At 61.2% G+C, this 13,121-nt stretch overlaps 2 protein-coding genes across 7 annotated transcripts; one reads left to right on the top strand and one right to left on the bottom strand.

The window, feature by feature from the left end:
• The first annotated feature begins 946 nt into the window (after positions 1-946).
• PAQR4 (progestin and adipoQ receptor family member 4) lies at positions 947-4,205 on the top strand. Of its 2 annotated transcripts, none has more exons than XM_042922252.1 (3): positions 947-1,177; positions 2,549-2,770; positions 2,927-4,205. In XM_042922252.1, exons 1-3 carry the CDS (start codon positions 1,012-1,014, stop codon positions 3,358-3,360), a joined length of 822 nt encoding a protein of 273 aa, XP_042778186.1. In that variant the 5' UTR covers positions 947-1,011; the 3' UTR covers positions 3,361-4,205. The 2 variants fall into 2 exon arrangements, with proteins under 2 accessions (XP_042778186.1, XP_042778187.1); XM_042922253.1 differs by having other exon boundaries at positions 1,108-1,177; positions 2,475-2,770.
• A 6-nt stretch (positions 4,206-4,211) lies between these two features.
• PKMYT1 (protein kinase, membrane associated tyrosine/threonine 1) lies at positions 4,212-12,966 on the bottom strand. Of its 5 annotated transcripts, XM_042922251.1 has the most exons (10): positions 12,802-12,966; positions 12,355-12,502; positions 8,040-8,544; positions 6,749-7,242; positions 5,985-6,091; positions 5,698-5,870; positions 5,458-5,612; positions 5,136-5,256; positions 4,543-4,641; positions 4,212-4,459 (listed from the first exon to the last, which is right to left on the bottom strand). In XM_042922251.1, the coding sequence occupies exons 3-10, from the start codon at positions 8,388-8,390 to the stop codon at positions 4,439-4,441; spliced, it is 1,521 nt and encodes a 506-aa protein (XP_042778185.1). In that variant the 5' UTR covers positions 8,391-8,544; positions 12,355-12,502; positions 12,802-12,966; the 3' UTR covers positions 4,212-4,438. The 5 variants fall into 5 exon arrangements, with proteins under 5 accessions (XP_042778185.1, XP_042778182.1, XP_042778181.1 ...); XM_042922248.1 differs by lacking the exons at positions 12,355-12,502; positions 12,802-12,966 and adding an exon at positions 11,679-11,792 and having other exon boundaries at positions 4,555-4,641; XM_042922247.1 differs by lacking the exons at positions 12,355-12,502; positions 12,802-12,966 and adding an exon at positions 11,679-11,789.
• Between the last annotated feature and the right edge of the window lie 155 nt (positions 12,967-13,121).

The raw sequence follows: 13,121 nt of genomic DNA, 5'->3' as shown, positions 1-13,121 counted from the left end.
ACGGACCTTTCTCCCGTGACCTCCTGCCCTAGCTTCCCCTACGTTTCTGTCTTTTCTGGGTGGAACCGAAGGTGCCTCGCAGTGGGCGATAACAGGGAGAGAGTTTGACCGAGCTCAGGCTACAAGAAGCCCGGCCTGAAGGGCAGGGCATCGCCCGAGGGCGCTGGGCGCGTCAGACACACGTGTGAGGCCTGGCTACTCAGCGTGGCTTGCTGCGCTCTGGCCGAGTCGGGCCGGCGGAGATCACCCCCCGGGCTGGAGTGGGGACGCGCAGGCTCTAGACCTGACTGGTCCGAAGGTCCGGGACCGCCAGCACCTTGGACAGAGCCCGGGTGAGGGGTGGGGTTTGGTGGCGACGAGGGTGAGTGCCCAAGGGTGCGTCGACCTAGGGGGTCGCGCGGAAAGCCCGGGCACGTACGGCAGACTCTAGGCGCCGGGGTCACTCCAGCAGAGCCACTGGGACCCAGAACGTCGGATCCCAAGCCCACAGCTACCCCATGCAAATGAGGCTGGGAGCGCATATATTATGGTAATCACACTAAAGTCTGGGCGGGCGTGGGTGGGGCTTCCCCGCCAGCCTCGCCCATTGGCCCTCGCAGCGTCGACGTCACGAGTACCGCGCGCGAAACGCCGGCGGGATGGCGGGGGCGAGCTGCTGGGGCGGAGCCTGGCGTCCCCACCAGCGTCCGGCCGCGCCCGTCCTCCCGGCTGCGAAGGGACGACTGACCGCTGCCGCCTCCGCGAGCTGTCCCTGCGGCGCGCCTTCCCCAGCGGGACCGGTCTCACTGCGCCCGGGCGCCCCGCGCGTCCCCAGCCTCCGCCCCAGCGTGGGGGCGCCGGGCCCGCGCGTGCGCAGCGCGGGAGGGGCGCGGGCCGGGACCCCCGCCCGGCGCGTGCGCGGACGCAGCGCTGGGCGGCGGGCGGGCACCGGGATGAGTCTCGGCGCGCTGTGGCAGCACTGAGGAAGCCGGGGGCCGAGGGGAGCGCGGGCCGCCCGCGCCGGGCCGGGCCATGGCGTTCCTGGCCGGGCCGCGCCTGCTGGACTGGGCCAGCTCGCCACCGCACCTGCAGTTCAACAAGTTCGTGCTGACGGGCTACCGGCCGGCCAGCAGCGGCTCGGGCTGTCTACGCAGCCTCTTCTACTTGCACAACGAGCTGGGCAACATCTACACGCACGGTGAGCCGCGCCCCGCATCCCACACCCGCGGTAGCCCTGCCCGCGCCGGGCCGGGGCCGGAAGGCCGAGGAGCGCCCCAGTGCTCAGGTCCCGGTCTGCCTGGGCCCTGGCACGGCCAGGAGCCGTGGTGACAAAGCTGCCATTGTCCCAGACGGAACTGTCCTTCCGCTCCCCGGGCAGGGGCCCCCGGGCAGGCGAAGGAAGCAGCATAAGGGACCAAGTCCGCTTAATCCCTCTGAGCCCCGGGGAGGAGTCTGGTGTCCGACCCCCTTCATAATCCCTGTGTCTGGGGCACCTCCCCCGCCAGCACTGGTCCAGGAGATGGGGTGTGGACTTCGATTAGGAGAGGAAAAGAAACCAGGCCCCAGCCCCTCCGCACGCAATTGCCCTGCCACCCTCGGCCGGCCCGGAGCAGCCCAGCCACACGGGGCTCCGCCTGGTGGCGGCTCCTTCCTTCCTCCACCCCCCCCACCCCCCGCCCCAGGCTCGGGGCCCCTCCTCCGCGGCCCTGCTCTGCTGACACAGCCCTGCCCGTCCTTGGGCTGCCCCGGCCAGGAGAGGGGCCCCGAACAGGCTGGGCCCAACCTGGGTGCCTGCCTTACGGGGGGGGACTGTGGCCTGGCCAGACCTTGCCGAGTGTGCAGCCACAGCCCCAGTCCGCTGTGCCAGTCTTTGACCCTGTGAGGGCGATGCCAGAGTGCCTAGGGAAGGGTGTAGGAATCACCCTGGTTGGGACTGAGAGAAATGGAGTGCAGGCAGCGCTGCCTGGGGAGCTGGAACAAGCTCCTCTCAGCCCCTCTCCCCTGCCTGGCTTTGCTTCTTTCCGGAAGACAGAAAGGCCCAAAGCCTCCTCGTTTGATCACTTACAGAGAAGACACAGGGGTTGAAAGAAGCAAGCTAAGTGGCCCTGGGATCTGGTACCACTGCCCACATGTTCTATTCAGAATTCCGCTTGAGGCCATGCCTCCTTCTGGGTTCTGCCAACACAACAGAGTTTAGGGGATTGGGGCTCCTGCTCTCTGGGGAGGTAATGTGGCCTAGGAGTGAGAGCAGCTTGGAGTTAAGAGTGCCCAGGTTCTATTCTGCTCCCACCCCTTCCTTGCCGGGGTCACCTGGGGCAGTTACTCGGTTTCTTCACCTGGAAGTGTGGACTGGATAATGGTGTCTATTCCCCCGGCGTCTTGAGAGCTCTGCCAAGTCACTGAAGTCACTGAAGGCGCGGGGCCTGCCTCTGTCAGATAGTGTGCTAACGGCATTGTCAAGATCTGTCTTGCCTCATCCCTTGTGTTATCTCTAGACCGCAGACTCCCTGAGGACAGGACCTGTCCTCTGGCTGAAGCTGTGTGATGGATCATTGTCTCCCTCTCCCAGGGCTGGCCCTCCTAGGCTTCCTGGTACTGCTGCCGATGACCATGCCTTGGGGGCAGCTGGGCAAGGATGGCTGGCTGTGGGGCACACACTGTGTGGCCTGCCTGGCCCCGCCCACAGGCTCTGTGCTCTATCATCTCTTCATGTGCCACCAAGGGGGCAGCCCTGTGTATACTCGGCTCCTTGCCCTGGATATGTGTGGGGTCTGCCTTGTCAACACCCTCGGTGAGCTAAAGGACGGGGCGGGTAGGCTTGAAGGATGGGCGCTGGGGGGGGCGGGGGGGTGGGAAGAGGCAGGGGACACTCACGGGAGCCCTGGGTGGAAAGGGCAGGCAGTCCCCCGGACTGACATGCCTTCTCCTGTATCTCTCCTCCGTGCAGGGGCTCTGCCCATCATCCACTGCACCCTGGCCTGTAGGCCCTGGCTGCGCCCAGCCGCCCTGGTGGGCTACACCGTGCTGTCGGGCGTGGCTGGCTGGCGGGCCCTCACCGCTCCCTCCACCGGCGCCCGGCTCCGCGCCTTTGGTTGGCAGGCTGCCGCCCGCCTCCTGGTGTTCGGGGCCCGAGGAGTGGGCCTGGGCTCTGGGGCTCCGGGCTCCCTGCCCTGCTACCTGCGTATGGACGCACTGGCACTGCTCGGGGGGCTGGTGAACGTGGCCCGCCTGCCGGAGCGCTGGGGACCCGGCCGCTTTGATTACTGGGGCAACTCGCACCAGATCATGCACCTGCTCAGCGTGGGCTCCATCCTCCAGCTGCACGCGGGCGTCGTGCCCGACCTGCTCTGGGCCGCCCGCCACGCCTGCCCCCCGGACTGAGCCACCTGGCGCCCACTACGCCGGCCTCTCCAAGGTCTTCTAGGACCAAGAGTATCATGCTTCGCTCCTTCTGCTGGTGTGCAAGGGGCTGACTCCCCGGATGCTTCCAGCAAACGGGACTTGCCAGCTGGGAGCCTCATCTGTTTGTCCGTTCTTCCCTGTGGACGAGGACCAGCCTCTTCTACCCACACCTCGGAGCTCAGCTTCCCCTCCTTGCCTTCTTTCAGGGTACTGTGGAGACTAGAAGGAAACCTTTCCTTCCTGGACCTCAGTTTATCTTCTGTGACCTATGAGGGTATGGCCAGAGGGACTCTGGGGTCACGTCTTGCTGTGACAGAATTCTACCGGCCCAGAGCTGTCATTCCACCCTGCCCCACACATAAGGTACCTCATGGGTGCCTTGCCCGGCCCTCAGCCCTATTTCCTGACCTGTGTCTGCTCTGCGTGCCAGCCCTCCCAGCAGCCTGAGGCTCACCTTCGCCTTCTCCTTTCTGTCCAGAGACTGTGGAGTGAGGGGTTTGGACCACAAGAGCAGCCCCTTATCCCAGGACCAAGGGGTAGGAGGGGGGCTGCAGCTGCTGCATCCGAGCACAGAGACATGACGACCTGAGTGGGCTGAGGGCCCGCCCTCCACCCTGACTGCCATACTCTGATGGCTCGATCAACACGCCGGGGACGTGCCTGCTCAGGCAGTCTCTGGTCCACACAGCGCATGCTCCTAGCTCCAGTGTGCTGGCCTGGGGCCCTGTATCAGGGCTCAGCCACGGCCCATCCCAGGGTCGCAGATCCCGGGCAGCATCAATAAATGGGGCAGGAAGAGCCGTTGCCACACAAGCAAGCTTGGGTGCTCCCAAGATTCAAATACCTTTTATTAGACACGGCAGGCAGAAGGAACCCCTGGAGTTGCCAAAGGGACCCCAGCCTCCAGGAGGAATGGGGAGGGGGTGGTGGCTAAAAGGTTAAAAACACCAAGGCTGGCCTGTGGACTCACGCTGGGCCCAGTGAGTCCTCAAACAGGCTGAGGAGGTTCCGAGGTTCAAAGGAGGGGAAGGAGCCCCGAGGGGGCTCAGAGTCAATGTCACTTAGGTCCAGGGCCTCCCTGGGGTGGGGGGAAGAGAGACAAATGACACTCAGGATCTGAAAGCCACCACCTCCCACCCGCTGGACTCTGGGCCTGCTCACCTCAGTGTGTACCTGCTCCGGGGGGCAGGGGAGCCACTGCGGGGGGTGGAGGTGTTCCCGACAGCCCTGGCCAGGACAGCCTCTGGAGAGAGGGAGAGCCTGCACAGGTGGGCCAGACAAGTAAGGTGTCAGGGGTGGGGAGCGCATGGGGAGGGGGCCACAGCAAGGTCAACCCTTGCCCTGTGCAGACCCCAGGCTCCTGACATGGGCAGGGGCCCCAGTCGGGAGCAGTGAGAGCATGGTGCCCTTTGAAAAAAGCACTTTCACAACTTTTAAAGGCCATCTGACCACTCAAAGGCCACCTCTGTTCCTTTTTAGAACATGTGGGTTTTGACAGCTGGCTGACAAATGAACTTCTGACAAAGGAAGCCTATCTGGTACCTCACGTCTGCTATAAAGCGTCCCCACTGCATGGGTGACATTTCCTTACAAAGGGGTTAATGGCGTGATTCCTCCTGAGGACTGCCCCAAGCGGTTTCTTAATTACAGCCTCTCACTTGGCCGCCAGGTACCTAGGACCAAGGAATTTCCCGGGGCTCGGGCTCCCCAGGCTCTGGGGACTGTGTTCCCGGAGAGGACGGACAGCACCTCACCTGTGGGCACCGCAGCCCTACCGTGGCGGCGGCCGTGGCCCTCGCGCTGCTCCCTCGTGAGGCAGCGCCCCAGGCGTGAGGTTGCCGGTTCTGCTCTGCTCTGCGTGGTCCCTGCACTGAGCTTGGAGGAGACCGCCGCATTCAAGCTGGGCCAGGCCGCACCCCCACTGGCCTTGGCTCCCTTCCCGGGTACGATGGCGGGGGGGGGGCGGGGGCAGGCTTGGGGGAGGGTGCCTGTTCACCACGAATCCTCACGGGGCTGCGGCCTGGCCGTGCTGACTGCCCCTTTCCCCCACCCCCGGCGTCCTCAGCTCTCACCCACCCTATGCTGTCGTCATCCCAGTTGCTGGAGAGGCTGCTGTCCAGGAGGCTGCAGGGTGGCGAGCCGGGCGGGGTGGCTGGTGGGCTCTGGGACTGCAGCCATCTGGCGGGGTGAGCCAGCCCGTGCCAGAGCCAGCACAGCAGGGCAAGCAGGGCCTGAGGGGACAGGGACAAGGGAGGCAGGGCAGGCCCTGGGGCCGGGGGGCGCGGCTGGGCACCCTGTCACGGTCACCCACCTTACCTGCCACAGTGCCCACCCTCGACTGAGGGCCTCGGCGGCCATATACCACAGAACGTTCCAAGGCTGAGGCTGCCTGAGCATGGGCAGGGCCAGCAGGGACTCGGCTGTGGCCCGCAGCTTGGGGTCAGGCTCCAGCATCATGGTGAGGACAGAACGCAGCTCAGAAGACAGGCCTGTGCACAGGGCGGGGCCGTGTCAGGGGTGACAGCTCTGAGCCCAGGGGCCCCAGACGTGAGCCCGGCCTCCCTGGGGCCGCACGTTCCTTCCCGTCCTTGCCCTCCACTTACCGGCAGTGAACTCCGGGGGCAGATAGCCCTGGCGCAGCTGCTGCCAGCCCTCCCCGCCATGGGGCAGCTCCATGTTGCATGCCACTTCCAGGATGGTGAGGCCCAGACTGGGAAGGGTGGGGGCGGTGACAGAAGAGGGGCAGGGTTGGCCCTGGGGCCCAGACCCCAGAGCTCCAGGCTGCCCAAGAAGAGGGTGGAGAGGGGCTGCTGTCTTCCACCATGAGCCAGGGAAGTGGGGAGGGAGGGGCTGGGGGTCCCAAAAAGGCCCATCTCACAGAGCCCCCTCACCACCTGGTGAGTCCTCCTGGCACCCGTCACTGCACAGGCAACGCGGGTGCTGACGTCACCACCATCGTTCTGCCGCCAAGGCTGGATACGGCCGTTAGAGGCAGAGCGGCGGTCACCCGCCTGGACGACGGAACCCACTGCCCGGGCCAGCCCTAGCTTCCCCGCTTGCTAAGTGGACTCTGTGCAAGTCCTTCGGCCCCACTGTGTCCGTCCCCTGTAAGTGGAGCAATTGTCCCTGCTGTGGGGGCGAGGTGAGGAAACGGGGGATCCATGTAGAGGGGCCGGAGGGTCCGCTGCCCAGAGTCTGTCTCTGCAGAGACGCCTCCAGTGCAGGACGGGCCTCCACCCCCTCCAGGCGGGACGTCCCGGCCCGAGGCTTCCTGACTTGGGGCTAGGGTGGCACTTCCCTCCCTCGGCTGGCTGCACGTCCCCTGCCCTCCAAGCCCGCCGAGGGCCTCCCGCCTCCCGGCCCTCACCTGAACACGTCGGCCGCCGTCCCGTAGGAGCCCCGGAGCAGCTCAGGGGCCATGTAGCGGGGGTCTCCCTCCTGGGCCTCACCGGTTCCAGATGCGCCCAGCTCCACCAGCAGCCCAAAGTCACCCAGCTTGCAGCGGCCCCGGGGCCCCAGGAAGATGTTGGCGGGCTTGACGTCAAGGTGGACCAGGCCTCGGCCGTGCAGGTGAGCCAGGGCAAGCAGGGTGTCCCGCAGGTAGCCCCAGACCTGGGCCTCGGGCAGGCCGGCGCCCTGGGCCTCGCAGTGCTGTTGCAGGCTGGGCCCACACAGCTCCGTCTGCAGGTACAGGATGCCGCCCTCCTCCCAGGCTCGCTCCAGCCGCACACAGCGCGGGTGCTGCCCCGCCCTCTCGTGGCCACCGACCTCGGCCAGCTTGCGGGCCCGGTCCTTAGGGCCCCGGAAGGGCGACATAGAGCGCTTCACTGCATAGAGCCGGCCGTCTTCCTTAGAGCGCACCTGGAAGGGAGGTGGCACCCGCGAGTGGGACAGGAGGCCGGTCTGGCGGCCCCTGTTAGGACTTCACACTATGGAAGGCGGAGCACGGCATCCGCCTCGGAGCCCACGTGCGCGGCAGCAGAGCTGGACGGGCCACCCTGAGAGCTCCACGTACTGCCCCAAGAGGGCCTCGGGGCACGAGGCCACGTGGAAAAATCTGGCTACACGAACACGTGGCCAGCACGACCCACTGTGCGGGAGACAAAAAGAGTCTGTCTGTATCTGGTCAACCCTGTGGAGACGTAGAGAAAAAGATCCGGAAGGAAGGACACCCACCCGAGAGGCACAGCGGTTTCCTCCAGGAAGAACCAGTCTAGGGGCCGCGTTATTTGTGCTTCTTAACAACAAAATTGTCTCCAGGTAGTACTTACGTAAGGAAGATTACCGTTGTAAAGGAAATATAAAGGGGAAATATATTTTAAGGAGAAATAAAAAGCTGGTATGAAGGGTGTAGCGGGAGCACCTGCTGGCCTGAGAGGTGATGGGGCGTGGGGTGTGCGCCACGCAGAGGAGGCTGCTCTGGGGCAGGAGAAAGAGGCAGCCAGGAGCCACTGTGAGGCGTGCCAGGCCCTGCACAAGGGGGGAGTGTGTACTGAGGGGCGCGGAGGGCCTAAGTAGGGGGAAGGAGAAAGCAGCCAAATCAGCCCAGGAGAAGCAGGCTCTCAGGGGAGGAAAGGGGAGTGGGCTGCCCAGGACACCGTCCCCTCCAGGCGGGGGTGGTGGCAGTAGCAGGCCCGAGGAATTGTCACCCCACTCACCTTGAAGACCTCTCCATAGGAGCCGTGGCCCAAGCGGCCAAGCCTCTGGAAACTCTGTTGGAAGAAGGACTCTGGCCGGCTCGGGTCATAGGAGGGGCTCTGAAGCGTCTCAGAGGCTTTGCCTTGGAATGTCACCCTCCGGGGCTGGGGCTGGTGCCAGCCCGGGGTCCGAGGAGGGAAGAGGCGGCTGATGGGGACGCTGCCCTTGGCAGGGGGCCGGGGCGGGAGGCTCCGACTGAGCCCTCCAGGCCTCTTGAGGGAGAAGCCAGGTTCCGCGTGGCGGAAGTAGGCTGGGACTGGAACGGGGGTGCCACTCAGGGGCGGAGGGGCGCCCTCTGTGGGCACAGGCATGGCCAGCACAGGAGGCCCTGAGGTGCACAGGACAGAGCGGTGTGTCCGCTCAAACAGTGCCTGGTCTTGTGGCCCCGAAGAGGCTTCGGAAGAGAGGTGCGTCCACTCTGCACACACGTTCCGCTTTAAACATGGAGGCCACAGGGACGCGCACCTGCAGGGAGAGGCAGAGGACAAGTATACATAGGCCTGCATGCAGTCATCTGTACCTTGGAGGCCAGAGAAGCATAAACCACAAACCCCAAGGCCATGTCCTGGAGACTGCGCAGTCCAGCACAGGTTGGCTGAGAAGGGCTCTGGAGCCGGGGACCCCACAAGTATCTCCCTGCCCCATCACAGCCAGCTGTTTGGCCTTAGGATACGCACCCTCTTCCAAAATCGTAAGGGGGAAATATTGATGCAGGCCCACCATCCCTTATCTCTAATTCGAACGTGAAAACAAAGATCTGAAATCCCAGTTTCTCTCCTGTCTTCGTTCTCACAGCTGTGGGGCCAGCACTCACTCAGCAGACCACCGCCTCCGGCCACGAAGGGAGGCCCAAGTTCCAAGTGAGTGCAGCGGGGCGAAAGCCCTATCTGGCAGGAGGGCTAGGGACACTGGGGCCCAGCCACTCCGACCCCAGCAGGGGGTCCCCCACCGGGAAAGGCCAGCCGAGAAGGCCAGAGGCTACTGTTCCCACCCTGAGGCAGCAGTGTCACCCAGACAGGCACCTGTGTCGCTGCCCTTAGCTCCAGAGCTCTGGCCCAGGGATTCAGTCTACAGACAAGCAGGCAATCGGAGAGAAATTCTGAAGCTCTCCCTAAAAAATACACACACACACACACACACACACGCACGCACGCTATTTGAAACGATGTGTGGGAAGTTCAAGCCTAAAGACACTCTCAAAGACTCTGGAGGTTTTGATGGTAAGCAAATAGGAGGAAGCTTGGTACCTCCATGAGTGCAACAAGTGCCCCACAGCCCGGCTACTTTCCCAGACAGAACTGGGGACAAGAGCCTTACTGGGGTCAAAACAAACCTCAAACACTGAATTCAAAAGCTACCTTGTCAAAGGAGCCCCAAATTAATTAGATCAGTCTGCGGAGCAATCCATGCCCTAGACACTGAGAAAAACAACAGAACGATCCGCCCACAATGGGTGGAGCCCAACAGCTAAGGACGGGGATGGACAAAGAGAGGCCCGTACAACCACTGTCACTCAAAGGTGACCGTGCACATGCCCAAGGCTGGGCCCTCTGAGGAGCGGCATCCCAGGCTTCACGCTGCAGGGGAAAGAGACATCGCGACAATGGCCCAGCCAGTCGCTAAAAAATAAACAAGCAAACGAGTCATAATCCTCCAGGCGGGGAAGAAGCCAGTAAGGCCAGTTGCTATAACACTGTCTAAAATGTCCAGTTTAAAAAAAAAAAAAATTACAAGATATCCACAGCCATAGGAAAATGTGACCCCCACACAGGAGAAAACCAGACAAAAGAAAGTACCTGAGAGGGACCGGATGTGAAATTTAACAAAGACGTCACAGTACTCACTATAAATATGTTCAAAGGACTAAAGGAAGCCACGCTGAAAAGAGTAAGTGAAGCGTGATGACCACATTTCAGCAAATAAAGAACATTGATACTGAGATAGAAATTATAGAAAGAACCAAAGGGAAGTTGTGGAGTTGAAAGGTGCAAGAACTAAAATGAAAAGATTCATCAGAGGGGTTCAACAGTACATTTGAAATGGCAGAATGATTCGTGAACCTGGAGATAGATCAAGAGAGATTATGCAGTCTGAAGAACAGAGAGGAAAAAGAACGAAGAAAAGGGAACCGAGCCTCGGAGAAACGCAGGACACCACTGGGTGCACCAACGCGTGTACAAGGTGCAGCAGAGGAAAGAAGGGGAGGAGCAAGAAAAATATGCTAAGACATCATAGATGAAAACTGCCCCAATGTGATTCACAAAAAAAACCTCCCCGTCCTAAGAAAAACACACGAACACTGCCAAGGAGCTCAAGGAGCATCAGGGAGGACGAATGGAGAGACCCACACACAGACACACCGTTTTAAAATGCTGAAAACCAAAACCAAGGACGCAGTCTTGAAAGCGGTAAGAGAAAAAGGCCTCATCGCTTACAACCTCCCCTAAGATTAACTGCTGACTTCTCAGCAGAAACAATGAAGGCCAGGAGGTAGCGGGTGGCCTATTCAAAGTGTTGGGGGAAACATCTGTCAACCAAGAATCCCATATCCAACAAAACTATCTTCCAAAAACTAAAGGCAAAATAAAGACATTTCCCAGGTAAAAACAGAAAGAATTCACTGCTAGCAGACCTGCTTTGTAAGAAAAACTAAAGGAAGTTCTCAAGACCAAAAGCACGTGATCCCTAACAGTAATCTGAATCGACACGAAGAAGCAAAGGACTGGTATGTCATACAAAAGACGGTTAAATACATATCTCCTCTCTTAGCCGATATAAAAAGTAAGTGGACGATAGCATGCAATTGTATACTGGGCACTGAACGTATAGACCTAACACACTTACAAATAAGAGCCCAAAAGAAGTGGGTGGGAACAAAATTACATTGGACTGGAAAGTGACACCAGATGGTAACTCGAGTCGCAGGGACAAACGAAGAGAACCAGAAGTGACAAATAAGAGGGTCGCTGTAGCCAACATTATGCATATACACTTGCTTTCCATCCACTCTTCCTTCAGCCGCTTAAAGAAATTAAAGGTGACCTAAATAGGGCGCCTGGGTGGCTCAGTCGCTTAAGCCTCTGACTCTTGGTGTCAGCTCAGGTCATGATCTTATGGTTTGTGGGTTTGAGCTGAGCCCCGCATTGGACTTGGCACTGACCGTGCAGAGCTTGCTTGGGATTCTCTCTCTCTCCCTCTCTCTGCCCGCCCCCATTCGAACATGTTCTCTCTCAAAATAAACTTTTAAAGAAATTTTGAGAAAACCAAAATAAATGCTGTTACATGATAAGTAAAATATAATAATGCTCTGAGCAGTAATTGAAAGAACACACCCAAAGTGCGGTGGTCCTGAGGGTGTGTGTTGGGAGAGAGAGGGCTGTGTGTTGCCATAATGTTATTATAGAAACAAAAACAAGAAAACAAGAGAGGAGGAGTCCAATTTTGAGAGGAAGCCACAGTGTATCAAAAGAAGCAGGGAGTGAATGGGGAACAGACACCTGAGGGAGCAGTCCTCTGGAGTCTGTCGCTGGGGCAGTGAGGGGTAGGGGAGGGACCCCCATCCGACATCCCCTGGGGACCCTTCCTCCGCCGGTATTCACCTCAGGATTCCCATCTCAGGGTTTCTCAAAGTGCAGAACCAGGGTGTCAGAACCCCCTGCTGGTTACAAGTACAGCCTCCAGGCCCAGTCCTAGCATATTTGGAGACACCAGGCATCTGCATTTTTTAAATTTTATTTAAAAACAAAAATTTAATGGAGGGGCACTTGGGTGGCTCAGCCCGTTAAGGGTCTGACTTCAGTTCGGGTCATGACCTCATGGTTCACGAGTTCAAGCCCCCACGTAGGCTCTGTGCTGTCAGCGCAGAGCCGGCTTCAGATCTTCTGTCCCCGAAATAAACATTAAAAAATATGTTTATTATTTGGAGAAAGAGAGAGCAGCACGAACAGGGCAGGAGCAGAGAGGGAGACACACAATCCGAAGCAGCTCCAGGTTCCCAGCTGGCAACACACAGCCTGACAGGTGACTCGAACCCACGAACTGTGAGATCGTGACCTGAGTTGAGTCAAAGGCACACACTTAACTGAGACACCCAGACGCCACTCCAGACACCTGGAGCATCTTAAACCAGTTCTCGGGCGACCCCAGTGTCATTTCATTCTAGCACCACCGCCCTGGCCACACAGCTTTGGGGATGATGGGACAGGGGAGGGAGAATCCTGGGTGGCCCTGACCAGGCCAGGCCTGGGTGGCCTCTGGACCTTTCGGGGGCCTCACCCGCTCACTGGGCCGGACACATCGCTGACCACGGTCTGCCGCGCTAGACTGTGAGTTCCTCCGGGACAGGGCCACAGCCGATTCACCTCCGTGGCCGTGGGCGAAGCCTGGCGAACAGCTGAATAGGCCGGCCGCCTCGGGGGAGGGGCTGCAGATGAAAGGTGGGTAGGGCTTTTCCCGGGGAGGGACCCGTATGGGGGGGAGGGCGTAGTCACCGAGGAAGGCCGGGAGGGCGGTGGCAGTCACCAGGAACAGCGGGGGCAGTGGGCGGGGCCGCCGCGGGCAGGGCCCGACCCGGCGGGACGGGGCGGGGCCGTCGGTGGGGCTGGGGGCTGGGGGCTGGGACCGGGAGCGGGTGAGGCTGACCGCGGCAGGGGCTGTCAGGGGGGCAGGGGCTGCCGGGAGGAAGTGCCGGCAGACGGCCCTCAGGACCCAGTCTGGGCTCACCTTGACGGGTGGGCGGGGCGCGGCCCAGAGAGGTCCCAGATTCCGGATCGGCAGAGGCCGCGGAAGCCCCCGGCGCAGTCAGGCGGTCGGGGGTCTGCAGTCGACGGCTCCCCACGCCCGGCGGGAGGACTCTCGGAGGGGAACGGCCCGTGAACGCGCGCAGAGCCGGCTCGCGCCAAAAATTCCAAACCGGCCTCGAGGCCCCGCCCAGGAACGCCTCTTACCCCGCCCCTCCCCGATGCAGCCCATCAGAGGCTCCCAGGCTCAGAGGCTCCGCCCCCGACGTCCCGGCGTGCGCGTCCCCGCGCCCTCTCCGGCAC

The sequence above is a fragment of the Panthera leo genome, chromosome E3 (genome assembly GCF_018350215.1).
Source record: "Panthera leo isolate Ple1 chromosome E3, P.leo_Ple1_pat1.1, whole genome shotgun sequence".
Lineage (NCBI taxonomy): Eukaryota > Metazoa > Chordata > Mammalia > Carnivora > Felidae > Panthera > Panthera leo.
Note: the sequence above shows the minus strand (reverse complement) of the source record. Positions and strands in the feature narration are given on the sequence as shown.